Genomic DNA, 19,783 nt, shown 5'->3' on the forward strand with positions numbered 1-19,783 from the left:
TGAAGGGACCTTTTAGGGAGACCAAATAGGAGGGAATTACAGTAATCAATACGGGACGTAATAAGACTATGGACAAGGATGGCAGCAGCATGGGGAGTAAGGAAGGGACGGAGTCGGTTAATATTACGTAAATGGAAGTAAGCAGACTGGGTTATGTAATTTATGTGAGACTGGAATGAAAGAAAACCAGGCAAGGGGTGTATGACTAATACCAATGGAAGCTAACCGGTTCAGGAGAATATTGTGAGAAATGGTATCAAACGCCGCACTAAGATCAAGAAGGATGAGGATGGATAGGAGACCAGAATCGGCTGCCATCAGAAGGTCATTGGTAATCCTTAACAGAGCAGTTTCTGTGCTATGATTGGGGCGGAAACCAGATTGAAATTGTTCATAGAGATTATGGTCATTGAGATGTAAATGAAGCTGGGCGACGACAACTTTTTCAAGAATTTTTGAAATAAAGGGGAGATTTGATATAGGGCGAAGATTATCAAAGTTATTGGGGTCCGCACCGGGCTTTTTGAGAATTGGGATAACAGAAGCCTTTTTCAGTGCTTCGGGAACAATTCCAGTGTTCAGGGAGGAATGAATAATATTGGTTATGAGAGGTGCTAACGAGGGAAGACAGGCTTTAACTAACACAGTAGGGAGAGGGTCAAGTTGACAGGTTGATGACTTAGATTTTTTAATGAGATTAGATACATCAGTTATGGAGGGAAGAGTAAAGCTTGAAAATAACTGACAGGAAGACAGTGGGGGAACCAGGAAGTCTACTTCAGAGTCAGGAACTCCTAAAGAGTTAAGTTGATGGTGAATGTCTGAGATTTTACAAGTGAAAAAAGAGATAAGAGAGTTGCAAAAATCAACAGAATACATGTGGGAGGGGAATGTGTCTGGAGGTTTTGTAATTTTACTGAACAATGAATAGAGGGACCTGGAGTTACCTTCATTAGAACTAATTAAACCAGAGTAGTAAGCAGATTTGGCTGAGGCAATGCAGTCCTTATAGAACAGAACATGATCATTGTGCGTTTCTTTATGTACAGTAAGTCCGGTTTTCTTGAATAGACGTTCGAGTTGGCGTCCTTTAGCTTTAAGGTGACGCAGGTCGGAGGTAAACCATGGAGCTGAACGGGAAAATGAGACAGTTCAATGTTTAAGGGGAGCAAATATGTTAAGAAGGTTATGAAGGTTGACATTATAATGACAAACGAGTTCATGAGGGGTTGAGGAGCTGTGGATAGATGGAAGGTCATGGACGGCAGATGAAAAAACAGCTGGGTTGATATTACTAATTTAACAAAATTACTGGGGGTAGATCCAGGGAGCTGTAGTGCAATGTATTCAAATGAATGGGAGGGAGGGGCAGAGACAGGGAGTACTTCCCAGTGCTTCCGGTGAATTATCGCGAGACCTCCGCCCCTCCCCGAGATGCGAGGTTGACAGGTGTAAACAAACTCAGATGGAGTGGAGTGGAATTGAGAGAAACAAAGTTATTGGGCTGTTGCCATGTTTCAGTCAAGCAAAGAAAGTCCAACTTACGATCACAGAGGAGATCATGGACGAGATGTCCCTTACCAGTGAGAGAGCGGATGTTTAATAGACCAAACTTGATGCTGGAGTTACCATGCCTGACAGTAGGCTTAGTTGATCTAGCCAGGTCGGCCAGCAAACTGTGGTCAACAGCCCGGTCAGTCTTGCAGGGAGGACGACAAGTTTTTGACCAGATGGAAAATATTGAGTTAGTGTCACTGATGTTGAATCTCCTTCAAGCCTGGAGAACTATTCCTGAAGATACTTAAATAAACTACAAGGTTTCCTAAGAGAGTTCAGGCTGTGTTCAAGAATAAACGAGGGCATACCAACTATTGACTTTAAGGTTTGTTGGAATTGTACAAAAAAAAGTGCTAGCAACAAGGAGTCTTTTTATATGTTTAATTGTTACTCTTTTCCTTTTAAGGTCAAGTTGGTACGAGGATGCCAAGGCCTCTCTACTATACTCCTTCAGGAAACGTTATAGAGAGTACACCATTCCCTGCTTTGTGTCAGATGGAGACCCTCCAGAGGACGACAAACTAGTCCAGCCAGCATGGAGGTCAATAATCAGCTTCCATATACACGTGTACAGCACACTGTAGGCCCCGTCATGTTAGGTTTTTGTCATGTAGAGGTGGGCAGATCCATCCAAATATAGATATCAGATTGATACTAGTGCAATAGGATCGATTCTTTGTTTTTATCCTGTAAGTTCAGTATGTAGCCCACTGAAATGTGTTATGTGTTATTTTTTTTTCTAATTAAATGACATACCACCTCTTCAAAAACCTAGTTTCAAAATGCATGAAAATGTTTAAAGTTGTGTTTATTTGTATTAACCATTTATTGTGGAAAGAAAAAATTATTTAGTGGTCATTAAAAAATTTGCAGATTGATGATGATTGGTCTCATAAATCATCACACACTGGTCTCCACTATATAATTTGCCTTTATAGGTTAAAAGTATCAGTATCTGTGTTGGTATCAGCAATCCTGACCCCGGTATTTTACTTGGTATTAGATTCATACCTTATTTTGTATTATCAACAAACCTTCTATATACAACTGGCTATTGCATATAAGGAACACTTTTTAAGCTACCCACAATAACAAACGTCAACACCAGCCCCTCGTTTCGTAGTGTCTCTGATTTAATATTTGTCAAGTTTGTTGTCACTTATTTTTTGTGTTGTGGGGGGTTTGATTCTGCTCCCCCCACCTGACTGCTTAAAATGACAACCATAACAACAGTTAGGCTCCCAGTTTACCTCTGTTTCTTCCTATTTCTGTGACGGTGACATTACCTTGAGATAACTGTGTTTTCATGTGGAGTTTTTGATAAGTTGAATAACCAAAATTATTTGACTTCCGACTTCAAGCACAAGACCTGACAAAATGTGGTTGTTGACCTGTGGAGCATTTACCACTTTTCTTTTTATACAAATAAGTGTGCGTAACTAAATGCCTCTAGAGTTTTAATAGTCTATTAAGGGAGCATGTATGTCCAAGAAATAGAAGATTTCTTTAGCTGGTATAAATCTCAGAAATAGTTCAAAAAAGGTGCATTTCAAAAAAGTTAATACTCCAATCAAAAAAAAAGTTTGCTAATGGCCCCATCTCAGTTTTCTAGGTTGGTTTTGTGCTAGAATAATTATATTACAAGAAGGTATTCAGCTTCTATGGTGAAGATCATATTACACTTCTACATCTCTTAAGTCATTTCAGCTTCACTTTAATTAAAAAAAACAACAACAACATATATGGATCTGCATTCATCAGATGTCCTTTACCTCCTCAGTCCCTTCAATACGCTCTACTTGAAGCTTCAGTGTCCTGCTGTACAACCCCCTCTAGTGGTGATATCCAACAATGGCTGCAATATCATAAACTTCAATCAGGTGACACTGGGTGAGTCGTTTATAAAAAATGTATAGTTACATTAAAAACGCTTAAATAATGCTGGATTTTTATTCTTATCTACCTTGTTGTATTTGTGTCTTCCATTTGTAGGAGAAAGAGTGATTAAAAGGTTTACAGTTCAGAACATTTCACAGGAATCTTTGGATGTATCCTTTGTTTTTGTTTTTTACAAAACTATTGATTACCTTGCTGACAGCTTGAAACTTTTGTAATACTCATGATATTTATAATACATATGTCATATGTATGTGGTTTTTTCCCTTTTATGAATTTATCTGTGTGAAGGATTTTTCAGTAATGTGTATTATGTGCACACTGTGTTGCTTTATACACAGCAGAATTCAGATATTTGGTGTTAAAGTTCCATTTTGACTTTCAGAACTAAATAATTGTGCATGAAAGAGTCACGTCACCCAAATTAGACAAATAAAGCACATTTTCTTTGTTATCTCCAGAAGAATTTATCATCACAGACAGGTGGCGATTTGAGGATATCAAAATCTGGAGAAAGGTGCATTTCATGGCCCATCTCTCAAACTCTCAGACACCATGGTATCGCACTGATTACAAGGTTTATAGACTGTGGTTTGGAGAAAACTATTTATAGTGCGCACTGTGACATTTGCCAGCAGCATCATAAATGAAATTCTGTTCACCATCATTGCATTAGGATGGAAGCAGGCTGTTGGTGTGTCTCTGGGGTTGAAGATGCTAACTATTAATCTCAACATCCACATTTCTAGTCTGGCTTTGGGGCTTTTGTTTCACTTCATTTCCTGTCTTAGTTTCACCATGATTTCTGTTTGTCTCTACTTTCTGCTAGAGACAAACAGATCTTATTTAGCTCATGCTAAATAAAAAAGAAATTGCAAAAATCTGGAAAAGTCCTATCAGTGATGACATGTGAACAACAACAAGTTGAAGAAAAAGATGTTATGTGTTCAAATGGATCACCACCAATAGCACTGATTATGCGAATACTTCACCACCAACACTCTACAGTGAAACCTGAGATTATTCCATCATTTCAGATGTACCTGGACATTTAATCCAGTTCACCTTATGAATGGCATCTCTTTACATGTTTTACTTTCATGTCCACAAATCAAAGATTACAAAAAACAAAATCAATGCACTGCTTCTACTACTATAATATTCACCGTAGCTTTTCTTTAACCCTTTATAAGCTGAGCTCGTCGGTGTTGGACATGTACAGTCCCTTTTCCCTGCTCAATGCTCTTAGATCCATAAGACCTGGAGAAAAACACACTCTGATTCTCGCCTTCAGTCCAACTTTGGAAAAAAAGGTGGGTTAACTATGTAAATATTATAATTTAGCTTTGTTTTTTGTTACGAGTGACAAGCCGACCATCTGTGTTAATACACTGAGTCTTCTTTGTACCTGTTTATGTAAACTTAATCAAGTATAATGATGAACACACTCATCTAACCTTTACTGTTCCAGTGCTGTGACATGCTGGAGGTGCGGTGCCAGAAAATGACCCTGGAAATGACTCTTCTCGGGGAGGGAATAGTCCCTGCTGTCACCTCCTCCCACAATGGAGATGTTCTTGACTTTGGCTATGTGCTGGAGAAGGAGACTGCCTCACAAGTCGTGAAGGTGTGTGAAAGTTAATACGAACAAAAAAAAAAAAAAAAACTGTCGCTAGTTACTTTTGAATACTAATTTCTTAGTGGACTGAAAAAAACTCACTTGGTTAACTTTGATGTAATTTTATTTAAGTACATTAACTTAAACATATTTTATGATTCATGTAAACACTAAGTGGAACGAGTAAAAATGGTAAAAGGGGCAATTTTCATGTGTTAATCATAGTCAGGAGACTCACAGGTTTTATGGTTATAGTCATGGATGCGTTAGTATAACTCTGAGCCATATGAAAACACTCACAGCTAAAGCTGATGCTAAAAACGTGTTGGGTGTTTTCTATTTCTCTTTCAAATGGGTCGTTCCATATAGATCTCTCCTTAACCCACCTCTACCTCCTTTTTCTCCTGGTCTCCCATCCCTTCTTTGCACTTCACTTCTTCTCAGATTGTTCCCGTATTTGTTGGACTATTTTATTTTCATCATCACGTCACCATTAAGAAAAACAAAGGCAGCACCATGCAAGATATTTTTAGACTACAGAGTAATGAGGGAAAAACAGCCTCGGTCACTGGCATTAAATCTCGTTCTCCCTGCAGTTGCAGAACAGCTCAGCGGTGGCAGTGAGTTTCAGGGTGATGCTCGCTAGTCTCTCTCCCTTCAGACCTCAGGGTGGAGCTGACCGGGTGGCCTTTCTGCTAGACAGATATGCAAACTCCCATGTCCACCCTGCTGTGGGTAAGATTTGTTTGGAGCTCCAGAAGGGAAAACAGATTGCAGCTTGTATTTTTAACACTTTGTCCATATTTCACTGCTCACGTAGACGTGAATTTATTTGACTACACATACTACTAAACTTGACCTGAACTTTAATACAGTATTACCTACTAGAAGTATTGTATAAGAGAGCACAAGTGTGCACCAAATAGCCCAATAGTTTAAATTTCCACAGTTTCATAAATTAAAACTAGCAGTTTTTGCATAATCCCACTGACAGACAAACACATATGAAACTGTAATAATGCTGTAAATGTCAGAATATTTGCTTAAAAAAAACAGGAGGGTAATGTGCTCCAACAGTTCAATTCTTTCATACTGACCAAGCAACGTGTTTTCTGACTTGTGCAGGGACTCAGAACTACAGTGGGTTGAGTGTGTTCAGTGTGGTGCCAGTAGAGGGCAGCATTCCTCCAGGGCAGAGCCAAGAATTCACGGTCACCTTTCAGCCTGACCACCCGTCTGTCAACTACTCTGACAAACTCACCATAGAGCTCATGAATAAGGTCAGAGGGGCGCACACGTGTACAGATTTACACGCGCTTTCAGCTGTGAATGCATGCGTGCTCTCACCCTGTCCTTGTCCTCAATCACTGCTTATAAAAACTGATCGCATGGCCAAGGCTAAAACACTGTTCCTAATGCATTCATGTTATTTAGATGTCCTTACTGCAGCCTGGACGTCCTCTCTGGTCTTGATGATATAACAACCTTAACCCTGTGCCATTTCTGTCTCTCAGAGTAAAGTGTGTGTGATGGAGCTGAAGGGTGCAGCCTCTTCACATAGCATGTATCTGTGTGGCGGAGACCCGCTGACAGCGCCTGTTGAATCCCTGCTCCCCCCAGTCATAACCAGTGAACCTCAGCTCACAGGTGGCATGATTCAATTTCACTGTTTTCTCTCCAATATGCTCTTAAATACTGGGAAAATCTTACACTGACACTGTAAAGATGACTAATATCTTGCATACACTTTTCATGATTTACGCGAGCAAGGCCAGCGTATGTGATGAAGTAATTTATGCTAATCATAGCTTACTGACAGCCCGTGCGCTTGTCACCAGCAGTCAGATCATATTTTACCTCCGAATCCACGTGTGAAATAGTCGCACCTCCTCAGTGAGGTAGTAGTAAACTGTACTCAATCCAAGAGGTGTTGGTGCATTCAAATGCTGCTCCGAACGCCTCTCACTGACACTGAGCAAAAATTGACTTGATGAAATGTGCATATTCTAAATGTCTTGAATAAGGAAGTAGCAATTTGCCATGGTGTAATTTATACAGTTTCATCGTTTCCAGCTGTCTTTTTAAAAAATTTTCACACATATGCTATTTGTTTTCTTTCTTTTTTTCTTCTTTTTAAGTAAGTAAGTAAGGTTTATTTATTAAGCGCTTTTCGTAGACAGGCAGTCACAAAGCACTGTACACAAAGTTTAAAATAAAGAAAACATTAAGTAATAAAATAGACAATATAAACAATGCAAATTCAAAACAATTCAAAAGTGTTGATTAACAGAAGGCCAGTTTAAACAATAAAGTTTTTAACTGCTTTTTAAAGGATTCCACAGAGTCAACCAAACGTAGTTGTGGAGGTAAACTGTTCCACAGCCGTGGTGCCACAGACTGAAAGGCTCTGTCCCCTCTCGTCTTCGGTCGTGTACAGGGAACAACCAACAAACTCTGAGCCTGTGAGCGAAGACAACGAGCAGCTGTGTATTTTATAAGAAGCTTGGATAAATAATCTGGGGCCTGGCCATTTAGTGCTCTATATGTTAAAACAAGAATTTTAAAACGAATTCTAAAATCTATTGGGAGCCAATGTAAAGAATATAAAATGGGAGTAATGTGAGCACCCTCACACAGCATGTTTTTACTTTTTAAAGAGTGCAAGAGGTTTTATATTTTAAATTTTGTCATCTTTCTGTGCAGCAGAAATACAGTATGTGCCAAAAGTGTGTGAACTTGCAGTGTGGTTTCTTAGCTTTTTGCATATTTGTCACACTTAAATGTCACAGATTGATTTCAGCATCAGTCAAAGATAACCTGAGTAAATACAAAATGCAGTTTTTAAACAATGATTTAGGGAAACATTTTATCCAATCATACCTGGCCTTGTGTAAAAAAAAAAAAGTAATTGCCCCCTAAACCTAATAATTGGTTGTGCCACCTTTAGCAGCAAGAACTCCAATCAAGTGTTTGTGACAACTGATAGTGTATCTTATACATCGCTGTGGAGGAACTTTTTTGGAGGGTTTTTCAGCATGAGCGGCTTGTTTAAGTTCATACCAAAGGATCTCAACCTCAACCTGATTTAAGTCCAGATATGCGTAGGCCACTCCAAAACTTTAATTTTGTTTCGTTTTTTTTAACCACACAGAGGTGATTCAAGACAGAAAGGTTTATGAGTTAATTCTCCCTGGTGGTTGTGCAATCATTAAAGAGATGTAAGAAAATCCATGACTTGTAGTTAAAGAACTAAAGCCTCCAAAATGCCTCTCTTTAGCAGAGTCAGAGGTGACGGAAAGCCCCACCATTCCTGTGTTGGTGACCCTGAAGGCCAGGTGTAGCTCGGGTGCCATCACACCTGCAGTCAGGGAGCTGCAAGTGGGCTGTATCCGCTCCACACAAACCAGTAAGAAGGTAACGTGCTGATGTTCAAGCATCCTGAAGCTTTCAGAAACAAAACCGACTGCTGCCACAGGTTTCATTGTTTAACACGGGGATTGAATTTACATTAGCACAGCATTCACTATCATGGTTTAAAGAGACATTTCTCTGTTTTTACCAGGGTGGTGAGTTTTACTGGGATAATGTGGCATCCCTGCAGCAGCAGGGCTTTAATGTGGAGCCGAGCAAAGGCAATGTGGACACAGGCCAGCGACGTGCCATCAGGATCACATGGACACCCCACACTGGATACAAAGTAAGGAAGTGCTGATTTTGGTCTTTGGTTGTCTTTGGTGATCTGTGTTGCTGTTGATCACAAATAAAGTCATAAAAGTTCACTTCCAAGGAACTCAATATGTAGTTGAATAGTACAGCAAAGTTAAAGCATGGTTGTGAAAAATGGGTTCCAAAATGTGGAGGGAATATTGTTGATTTCAGCACGAGAAAAAAGTGTTATTTAAGACTTTCAGCAGAATTAGGTTTAAAATGTCTTCCTGTGTGAAACACGTGTATATACTTGTATGTATATACTGTCTGACAACATGTTTACGCCTGTGTGTTTCAGCCTTATGAGGTGGTGCAGATGTGCGTGCCTCTCACTTTAAAGGGCGACGGGATGAATGTTTACAGAGTCACCCTGATGGCTTTGGTCTCCACGACCGCCGATTGACCTCTAAAGGACTTGGATGATGGCCAGCAGGAATTCTGCTCACACATACTCTGACTAACCACAAATACACATATTCTGTGTGTGTGCAGAGCCAGCATTAACAAATAATGAGATCACTAAAGGTTTTGTTTGAACATTAACTTGAGCGATTTCATTTTGCATTGAAATGGATGTAGAGGACTGAACCAGTATTGACTAGAATATTGCAATTTCCACTTTCAAATGTCGTCATATTAGAAAATAAAAACACAGTTCTCAGTTTTTTGTTAAGTTTTTGTGTTAAGAATCTCATATAACTTCCAAAAATAGAAAGTCTAATAAAATATAGACATAAAAAAGAAAGTACACCGCCCTCTTCCAAGGTTTTACATATTAGAGCATATTAATAATCATCTGTTTCTTAGTAGGTCTTAAAATGGGGCAAATACAAACAGCAGATGACACATTGTACTTCACACATATTCATTATTTATTAGCACAGCTTAGCTTTGCAAAACTACATCTGAACAACCACAAGACTTGTGACCCTTGGCACCTTTCAGTCGTAAACTCCTGTCTATACCAGGTCATACAGAAAATTACAGAATATCTAATATAATATTTAAGGTTGTATTTTTTACTCACATTTCATGACTAATTTTGACAGACAAGCTAACAATCAAAAAAGGAACAAAACGGAAGAAGTTGTTTTGAAAACTTTAACTGTTTCTTCTGATTATACTACATCAATGTAAATATGGACATTCCAGATGTACAGTATATATTTGAGAGAATGATATCTGTATGAGGGAAAGTTTTTTTGTCCACTTGCTTTTGCTTTTTCTGTTATGTGTATATTTTCCTGTGTAGAGTACCACAGCAACAACATTACATGTTACAGCCCCATGTATCTTTGTCCTGGACAGCTACAACTGAAATTCTCCTTAATATAACATGGAAGCAAACCTATCAAAAACAAAGTGCAATAGAGCATAAAATGTTGCAGAGATATACTGTATCTAAACTATTGCTTTACACCTGAGTGTACACCTGTTTTCACCACTAGGGGGTGTATGTAACACCAAGTAAGCAGCTGTGTTAAAACCGACATGGTAAAGGGTGTGTCAGCAGATGTAAGCCAGCAGATGTTCAGTAACACTGCTGGTATTACACCCATGAAGTGAAAGGAGGCCAAGTTCACACCGAGATCACACAAGGAGCATATTAGGGAAAGTGGATCTAAATGGGCACACATTAATACATATGAATGATAAAATAGGATGAAAATGATACTAAGAACTGGGCATGTGAACAGTACTTGAAGAGTTAACTGATTAACAGTGGTTGTAACAATAAAAGTGAATGTAGCACTGCTATTATTTGCCAAGTGTATATAGAGGCATCAATCCAAAAATACACGATATGATGAAAAGTGTTCTCTCAATCATCCAAATCATTGAGTTCAGGTGCTCTATGGTCACAGGTGTATAAAATCAAGCACCCAGGCATGCAGACTGCTTTTACAAACATTGGTGAAAGAATCAGTCACTCTCAGGAGCTCAGTGAACTCCAGCATGATGACACTGATAGGATGCTGCCTGTGCTGCATCCTATCCAGTCATGAAATTTCCTCAATACTAAATATTCCACAATCAACTTTTAGTGGTATCATAACAACGTGGAAGTGATTGAGAACACCACCTCAGCCATGAAATGGTAGTGGGGTCAGTGGATACTGAGGCTCATAGTGTGCAAAGATCGTCAGCTTTCTGCAGTCAGTCACTACAGACCTCCAAACTTAATGTGGCCTTCAGAGTAGCTCAAAAGCAGTGCACACAGAATGTGATTTCATGACTGATCAGCTCCTGCCTTATATCACCACACCAAGACATTTGTTGCTACTGTTACCGCACAACTTTGCGGTAACAGTTTGGGGATGGCCCTTCCTGTTCCAACATGGCTGTGCACCAGTGCACAAAAGCAAGGTCCATGAAGACATGGATGAGCGAGTTTGGTGTGGAAGTACTTGACTGGCCTTCACCCAACCCCACAGATCACCTTTAGGATCAATTAAACCTTGTGGAAAGCCTTCCCAAAAGAATTGAAGCTGTAATAGCTGCAAAGGGTGCAGATATTTATATATGCAACAGAATATCAAATATAAATATATTAGATGGTGGGTTTTGTCAATTTTGAGGCACAAAATTGAAACATGTCATGATAAAAAAGAATGTAGACCGAAGAAAACCTGAATCTTCGATCAACTTTAAACTTAATGACAGGCAGTTCTATTTTCTGGAAGAGGAGGAGCAAGTAAACTCATTTTGCATCTCCTTTATCAGGATGGCTGGTCAGTCAAAGACGATCAGATTACAGGTTTGATTTACTGCAGAGCACCAACTCCCACCAGCTCTTCTAATACAATAACATCTTCATGCAGTTAAATTGTCAATGTTTAAGTCGGCTCTTTGGCAATGTGTTTTAAACATTTATCCACCAACAGTTTATCAAGTACTTGTAGCCAAATATTTTAACCGTTCATTCATTATTTTGGGGAAATTGTCCAAGTAATTATCCATCTTAATAGTAATATGTGTCTTTGTGCGGGTGAATGCCGTGCCTGAGCACACGAGTAATAATATCAGTGTTGATATTAGTGGACTAGCTGTGATTTGCTCACCGATTCTTTAATTATTAAATGCTGTGTATATCAGACCTAATCCATAGCAGGTGCCTGGTTTGTCCTGCGGCTAGGCTAGTAGATCGCACAAACCCTGCAAACATTTTCTCCACTTTAGACTTCACAGACTTCGTTTGTGAAATATACACGAACACTTACTGTATGCATCCATGGGATTTCAAAATCAGTGCTAGTTGAGACACAGGTAAACGGGCTCAGTGCAGTATGAATAATCAGCACTCACATCGGTCAGTTGCTCTGTTACAGTCAAGTCAAGCTCTCTCTTGATAAACTACACAGGATGTTGTACAGTGTGAAGTGCAGGCCCTTTGTATGTGAACAGCAGATGTCAGTAATGCCTCACAGTGGACCAATAGGATTTGCCCTCTCTGAGAGATACATGCTGTAAGCATTTATCAGAGATTGTAAGAGATTACGCTAAATCAGATTACTGTACCCCAACCTGCCTATAAAAAGCAAGGTCATTATGAGCTTAGCCTCATGTAATGTCACCCGTTTTATGAAATGCATGAGATCATATTAGGCAATATTTGTGTTGTTATTTTGCCTCTTTTTCTAATCTGATTTCTCCTATGATCTCTTGTTAATACTGTGGGATAGTGCTACTTACAGTCCCTGCTCTGCTAACGGGTGGAGTTCATGTGTCCCTCTTTGTCTGTTAATGAATGTGACTTTTTGTTTTTAATCAAATCAGAAGCAGATCACTCTGTCCTTAATTACAATTTAGACTACATTAAAACACCACAGAAGTTATTTGTAACCACTTTAACAAGTGTTTCTAATGGGCTTTAAAGGCAAATTCATGCCTTCATAATACACTAAAATGTCTATTATTTGTCAATCCTTACACTTATCAGCACTGTTTACCATGTCCAATTGATCCCAATTAAATTAGAATTAGTTTTAAAACAGAAAGCACATCCAGCTTTGGACTGTTCGCCTCATCAAAAGGCTGAATGCAGACAATAAGCTTTCTCCCCTGGGTGCTCTGAAGCACTACTAAAGAAGCTTCACAACACATATATGCAGAGACAGGCAGGGGTGTATCCAGGGGCAACTAAATCTCAGCAGCATTAACTTGGGTAGATGAGTCCCAGTGGAATCCCACATCCTGAACACTACCTGACAGACAGTCCTAACTGCCAATGCGTTTTATTACATAAAAAGAAATCTAAATGAAGATATCAAATCCATAACCATAAGACAACAATTAATACCAATATCGCCCTTTTGTACACCTATGAACTTGAAGGAAAGCTTTTGGTGGGTTTTAAATCACATCTCTATACAATACTGCATGGTTACTTTGGTGAAATTGTGAAATTAATGTGTGCTCAGAGAGCAGAAAGTGTACACACAGAACAGCGGGCCTGTCCCGCCACCACAGGTTTTAGGGTTTACAAAAGTGAGATGGAATCAAATACACACACTAGTGGAAATTCACATTTTTAAAGAGCATATTTACAGATTTTTTTAATAGACACAACTACTCTTATAACATTTCTAACTCCATCAGCTCATTCATACAAAAGAGTCTGTTTTTATGTAAAAGTATACATCAGTGTTTCAGAATGAATGTGACACATGCACACATTTGTCCAGCTCACATTTTAATTAAACTGAATTTAAACTGAACTTAATGTGCATTTGAAAAGACAACACTAAACAGATCTGGCACAAACAGAGAGAGTAGCTCTCTCTAGGGAACATTTCTCTTACAAGCCAAGTAGCAGTAGCTGTTGTCTTCCCCTGTTGGACCGAGCCCGTGCACACTTTGTTGTCTCAGAGGACGACAAAGTGTTCCACGTCTCCAAGTAACGCCTTAACCCGCTGAGCATTAACCCCCTCTTCTGAGCACTCTACCTAGACTACTGGTGATAACGATCAAGTCATCTCTGTGCTGCAGTGACGGCCCACCCATAAGCACTGAGTAGAGAACGCAAACCCCCAATGATTTCAGTTTATATAACTGTGGTGAAGTTAATACCCAGAGAATATAATTTGTCAACAAGATTTTTTCCAGGACCAGCTTATACTAACCATAAGACATTACTGATAGATCAGCAGAAGAGAACATATTACTTGATACTTAGTTTTTGTTAAACACACAAAAAAAATACAGGGTCAAATGTACATGTTAAAAATATATAAACATCAGATGTTGGTGTAGCAAAATCGTGATATGTACTTAGTCACGCAGGCTAGCAGGAAAGTAAACATAACATTTTCCTGTTTTGGATTGCAAATGAAAGCGTGTTGTTCCTTTGAAACACTAGCTGCTTTACTGGCATGAAGGTCAGATTTCAATGGAATTTGATAACATTTTCATATTGCAAATACCTAACACTTTTGGATATGCATCCGGTCTAATAAAATGCCAGGGGCACATTTATTCTAACTTTTTACATTGCTCATTGTGTATAACAACATAGCAGTGAATACAATAGTCACTAATGTTATTGCTAAAATGTATCCATTAATTTGTGGTCAGTTTTCAGTATAAAGTAACTAATAATCTGTACAAGTTTGTATTCCAAAGTGACAGATCCTCTGGTACAAGCATGGCCTGGCGTGTAGTTGGTTGTTAGCCCTGCCAGATAAACACTGCTGTATTGCTGTTAATGCCTAATCGCCTTAAGTTAGCATTTACGTTATTACCAGTAAGACCAGTAAGTATAAATGCAATCCATTATTATTATCATTATTATAAGTGTAACTGGTCTTTTAGCCATTATATATCCATCAAAGAAAAATAATAAGAAGAAGAAAATAAGCCCTTTAGACATCATCTGAAGCCTGGTTAATCTTTCAGTCATTTCTTTTAGTTAACTTTCTCTTTTGCTTCCAACTGTAGTGTTTTAAATTCACTCGAAATGTATGTTGTTGTTGTTTTTATGACATTTTCAAATGTTACTTTTTTCCAAAGTACTTTCGTTTCTCTTTATGTACACTCTTTAGTTGCCCCACAACTTTCCATGTACCTTTCAGCAGCTGCATTCTCTTGGGGTGAAAATCACTATTCAGCCTTGCCTTGGTTTCGAAAACTCTCATTCGCTTTTCCAATTTTATCTTAAGTTTTCACATTAATCGAGTTTTAGAATTAAAAGCAGTGTTTTAGCAGGTAAATTTCCCTCTAGGTACGTTGGAGATACCAAAGATGGCAGCATTTCCTGATCTGAAGTGGTCGCCGACCCCTCCGCCGTGCGTTGTGACGCTGCCGTAACGTGGGGTTTCCCAGACCTGAATGCAGGGTTACCGCGCCCATCTCTGCTGTTTGATGGCCGGAGGAAGAAGCGACTGAGATCCTGGCGTGAAGGAAGAAAAAGAGGGACGACGACGGTGGGAAAGACGAGAAGGGATTTTTTTGCTTTGAGTTGGAATTTGTGTTGAGACGGAGGAACGTTAAACCGGGACTCTGACACGCCTTGTCTGGGTGAACACCGTCTTGTCTCTGCGCCTCTGTGCCGGTGTGTCTCCCCCCTCGGCGGGTCAAAAACTGGGTTCGGGGAGTGCCGCTCCTCGGTGGCTAAACAAGCTAAATCTGAGCGCCTGGGCGGAGAGAGGAGAGGCAAGAGTTTGCTGTTTCCAGTCAATGTGATATAAACAACGGATACCCTCGATTGAAAGCGGGTAAGGAAATGTATTGATATTTGAAAATGCGCTTCAGGAAATACAGTAAGTCTGCAGTTCACTAGCTGCCAAGCAGGGACGGGGAACGAAAAGGGTTAAACTGGGTTGAGTGGCTCCTTCGTTAGAGTTAGCTGCAGCTAGCTAGACGTTTCTGCCAAGACGGTGAGTGGGGGTCACTGGTTAAGTTTCTCAAACAAAGTGTCGTTTAACCAAATAATATAGATCTAATGGCTTTGTCCGGCAATGTTGGAGTTAATGGCCAATGCTAACCTTAATTAGCAGGGTGAATTGTGACAGCTCGTTAAGTTAGCCCGCACCCCTCTCCAACGTCCGGGTATCTTTCGCTCTCGTTGAAGAAATTGGCTATCTGCGTTAACCTGCTTCAGCTTTACTTAAGTAGCAATTTTTCCCTCAGCAATCGGGATGTAAAATTTATCAGTTGTTACCAGCATTTTGAAGCTCTTAAAGGGCCCTTTCCCCCCACATATTTCCTCTATAGGGTAGCCTGGGATTACCTGATAGGCTAATTGGTGGCACAGTTGCTACTATCAGTTTATTGTTGATGAACCCTCGGCCAGCTGTTTAAGAAGAAACACAATGCTACTTCTCAAACTTACACAACTGAAACGGGCGTGAGCAGATTTTGGATTTACCATCATCATGAAACTGACAACGAAGGGAGTCTAAAAATGGCTACTTCACCAACAGAATCACTACCACCCCCACTATTCCCTAGGCAGTCCATACAAGTTAGCCAGCAGTGGCCACAGCCTACGTTTGCAGCCTGGTATGGATCATCTGGGTGTGTGAATTACGAATATGGCAGCGACGACAACATGCCTGTATCCATAATGAATTTGAACACTGGTGCTGTTGCTGATTTATGATTTTTAAGCACATTGGTTGTATTTTAGAGGCAACATTTACTGTTATTTACATAATGTAACAAAAATTAAACACAGTTACTTGCAAAGCTATGTTAAAACGGGGTAGTTGAACCAAAAGCATTTATATGAGTGAATCGAAACTAAACCGCCGGAGATGATGGCAACTGTATGGCACAGATATGTTAACAAATCCCACGTTTAATCAACAGTCAGCCACCCAGTTCTTCAGCTTGGCCTTTCGTTATAATGCTCAGCGCGTTAAAGTAATATGAATTTGCATCGATTACCAAGCCGTAGGGCCGCTGTATGATCGCGAGGAAAAGGGCAGGCACGGCTGTGGATCTGATTGTGGCCATAGCCATTTTAGTTTCATGAGAGTTAACCCAGCGTCAGTTTGCGAACACAGTTAGGTTGATTTTAGACTTCTTCTTTTAACGGCGTGGAAACAAGATTGACGAGATCCAATTAGACAATCTGTTTATCTCAATCACGGCTCCGTTGCAGTGCAAGTTGTTAGCAGCTACAGTAACCGTGCCCAGTCGGGCCGCGCCGCTCCATAGTATCTCAAGCTCTAGCCCGGAAAACGGGCATGCTTCCTCAAAGGTGAAGCAGCATATCCCAGTCGGCACACTGTCGTAGGGGGTTAAGATAGAAATGAATTGGAACAGTTGTATTTATCGGCGGGAAATCTTTCGTAAGTGGGTTCAGCGGCGAGGTTGGACGTGCTGTCGCAGGAAGCTGTGCTGTGCGCCTCCGACAGCACCGAGACGAGCTCTATGAAGCCTGGCGCTTATACGGACTTTGGAGGCCAGCAGTATTGAAATACTGCATTAGAAAAATCCGTGACCGCACGTAGACGATTTTCAACCGTTTTAGTAAAATTGGTGGTGTTTCTTAAGAGAGCTAGCCGTTTTTAATGGCTCACAAAGATGAATTCATTTTGCCAGTGTGCCCCCTCCCTCCGCCTCCTCGAATGAATGGGTTCCTGTATTCAGGGCCCAAGCAGCTGCAATGAACAAGATGGCGTTCAAAGCCTTTTTCATCACCGCTTTTTCTCAGGCAGAGAGAGGCAGCTGCCGAGCATCGGATGGGTTTAGGCTTGGCAAGCTAGATCTCATTGATTATCCTCATTCTAAAAATGTGCAGAATGTATTTGCATTAACAACGTTTTCATTCTAATAGCATTCCTGGTCAGATTAATCCAGTATGTGCACCTCACTTACAGGACAACATGGTGGGGAAGGGGTGTTGTACATCTTGACTGTGAACCTGAACATCAGGGGATCTGAAAATTACATTGTCTTTAAATACTGTATATGAAATGTATTTTTTATTTAGATTTTAATATTATACTTATTTTCTTTTTTTAGAATTTTTTAACCACACCTTAGGGAATGGGATGTTTCTTCTCAATCCTCACAGCTGCTTAGAGATGTGATAGAACAGATTACAGAATTTAAAGAATGAAAGATGTAATGGCTTCTTTAGATTTTTAAGTTATTTCTTTCACATTTTGTTATTGTTGCAGTAACATGTATTCTGCTTATTTCCAAAACTTTACTTATTCTGTTTCTGTGTGCCTGTATATCAGACACATTTTGTGTATTTGTTTTTAATCATGCCTATTCATTTCTTAGTCACAATTAGATTTATTTTAACACTGATCCAAAACTTCCAGTTCTAATCTCTTCATACTAATCACATCATACCTCACAACTGATTTGATGGAAGTTAAGTTTGGGAGAAATCTATGGCATTATTTGTTTTTGTATGAAGTGGTCTGGTTTTCCAGGCTTTTGGCCAGACCTGTAATAAACTACAAATAAAAGAGGAAGTTTATGCAGAACAGTATACTGTGAATAGTTAAGGTTTTATCTGTAGCACTTTTGGGTTAAGCGCAACCTCTATGCACGCCCAAAAGCATCCAGTTATCAAACCAAGCATAAAACATTGTTCTATTTATTGTTAATCAGCTCACATGACCTGGATGTGACCCACTCTATATTGGCACCCTGAATATATCCAACACTGTTTTTCTTTGGCCCTGTTGGAAAGCAATAGAAAAAGCTGCATGAATTTCTCCAGCATTTTATTGATGACTTTGCCTTGAAACAAGTCATATACGACAGGCCTGCCTAAAAGCATTAATTGCAGAATTGTCTGTTTGAGACTGAGTTTGTGCACAGTGTAGCTTGTCAGTAGCTTAGCTGTGAGTGAGTAGCACCACAAGATAATGACCATGTGTTTAAAACCTGAATAATTATCCCGTTGGCCTGGGATTTGGGTGGGTGGGTGGGGGGGATTGTCATCCAGTTTATTTTTTCCCTCATTTAATCTGGGAGTACTGTATATGAATGGAATTAAATTCTTAGATATGTGGATTTCAGTCTTTGGGATTATGTGGCTTTGGTTAGTGATAGTGCTGATTTATTTTTATTTTTTTCACATCAGGCATGATCCTGCTTTTCACTGTCCACTGTAAAAAGCAGATGTGCTGAGGGGGCAAATAAATATGGGTGTACATGCTTAGCCAAGTTTTAAATATACTTTACTATTTTGTACCTTATACAGTAAGTTTAATAATTCATCAGTTTATTATGCTCGCTGTCCTGTAATTAGAGCACACATTATCCACCTTCCCTCTATAAGAACTTTAGATGGGCACAAAGTGACTGATACTTTCACAGGATTACCCCTTTACCCTCTCTTTGATAAAATACCTTTTTCATTCAAGTGTTGGATACCTGAACTCGCAAGATGTGTTGTATGTTTGTGACAGCCTTGGCTGTAACGCAACTTCTGACCAGACCAAAATGATGCAAGTTTTATATACTTGTGGCTCCAAGAGACCAAAAAGCAAGAGTGGTTGGATCCAACGTGGTGGTGGTTTTGTCTCATTGACCATTATGGTATATTATGATTTCTTAGTTAGTGACAGTCTCCACATCTTTGGTTTGCATCTGGTAGGTTGAGGTTTTGTTTTTGTTTTGGTTTTTTTTGTTGTTGTTGTTTCAGGTAAATTATAATGGAATTAAACTGATCAGAGTCAATCAAGAGTTTTTTTTGTTTTGTTTTGTTAGTTTTTTTTTCTTTTTTTTCTTTTACTCAATGAAAAGACGCATGCACTCACAGATTAGTATAGCATTAATGGTGCTGGACTGTGGGAAGAACCCAGAGCCCCTGGAGTAAACCCACACAAGACCAGGGAGAACATGCAAACTTAAACCTGCTTCAGATGAGCTGGTTCAATCCAGAATTTGTAGCAGTGAGTGTGAACACCATGACAACATAACTTTTCTATTGAGGTTCCTAATAGATCTGTAGTATGAATATATACCAGTCCCCATCCAGTGCCACAGAACATGTTTAATAATGGTTCTTTAATAACATTTATGGTTGGTAAT

At 39.6% G+C, this 19,783-nt stretch overlaps 2 protein-coding genes across 8 annotated transcripts in view; both read left to right on the plus strand.

The window, feature by feature from the left end:
* cfap74 (cilia and flagella associated protein 74) overlaps window positions 1-9,443 on the plus strand; it is a 54,335-nt gene extending 44,892 nt beyond the window's left edge. For 6 of the 7 annotated variants that reach the window (XM_084916107.1, XM_084916111.1, XM_084916106.1 and 3 more), the window contains 11 exons: window positions 1,964-2,098; window positions 3,338-3,447; window positions 3,550-3,605; window positions 4,647-4,766; window positions 4,925-5,080; window positions 5,668-5,806; window positions 6,197-6,351; window positions 6,586-6,718; window positions 8,349-8,485; window positions 8,634-8,768; window positions 9,078-9,443. In XM_084916107.1, coding sequence (XP_084772233.1) covers window positions 1,964-2,098; window positions 3,338-3,447; window positions 3,550-3,605; window positions 4,647-4,766; window positions 4,925-5,080; window positions 5,668-5,806; window positions 6,197-6,351; window positions 6,586-6,718; window positions 8,349-8,485; window positions 8,634-8,768; window positions 9,078-9,182 — 1,381 coding nt within the window. In that variant the 3' untranslated portion in view covers window positions 9,183-9,443. The remainder of the gene's footprint in view (window positions 1-1,963; window positions 2,099-3,337; window positions 3,448-3,549; window positions 3,606-4,646; window positions 4,767-4,924; window positions 5,081-5,667; window positions 5,807-6,196; window positions 6,352-6,585; window positions 6,719-8,348; window positions 8,486-8,633; window positions 8,769-9,077) is intronic. The other variant, XM_084916108.1, reaches the window with a different exon arrangement.
* A 5,650-nt stretch (window positions 9,444-15,093) lies between these two features.
* gnb1a (guanine nucleotide binding protein (G protein), beta polypeptide 1a) overlaps window positions 15,094-19,783 on the plus strand; it is a 29,815-nt gene continuing 25,125 nt past the window's right edge. The window contains exon 1 of the mRNA XM_084916336.1: window positions 15,094-15,492. The gene's annotated coding sequence lies outside the window, so the exon portion shown is untranslated. The remainder of the gene's footprint in view (window positions 15,493-19,783) is intronic.

This window comes from Perissodus microlepis, chromosome 20, assembly GCF_051167445.1.
Source record: "Perissodus microlepis isolate ML-2025 ecotype Zambia chromosome 20, ASM5116744v1, whole genome shotgun sequence".
Taxonomy (NCBI): domain Eukaryota; kingdom Metazoa; phylum Chordata; class Actinopteri; order Cichliformes; family Cichlidae; genus Perissodus; species Perissodus microlepis.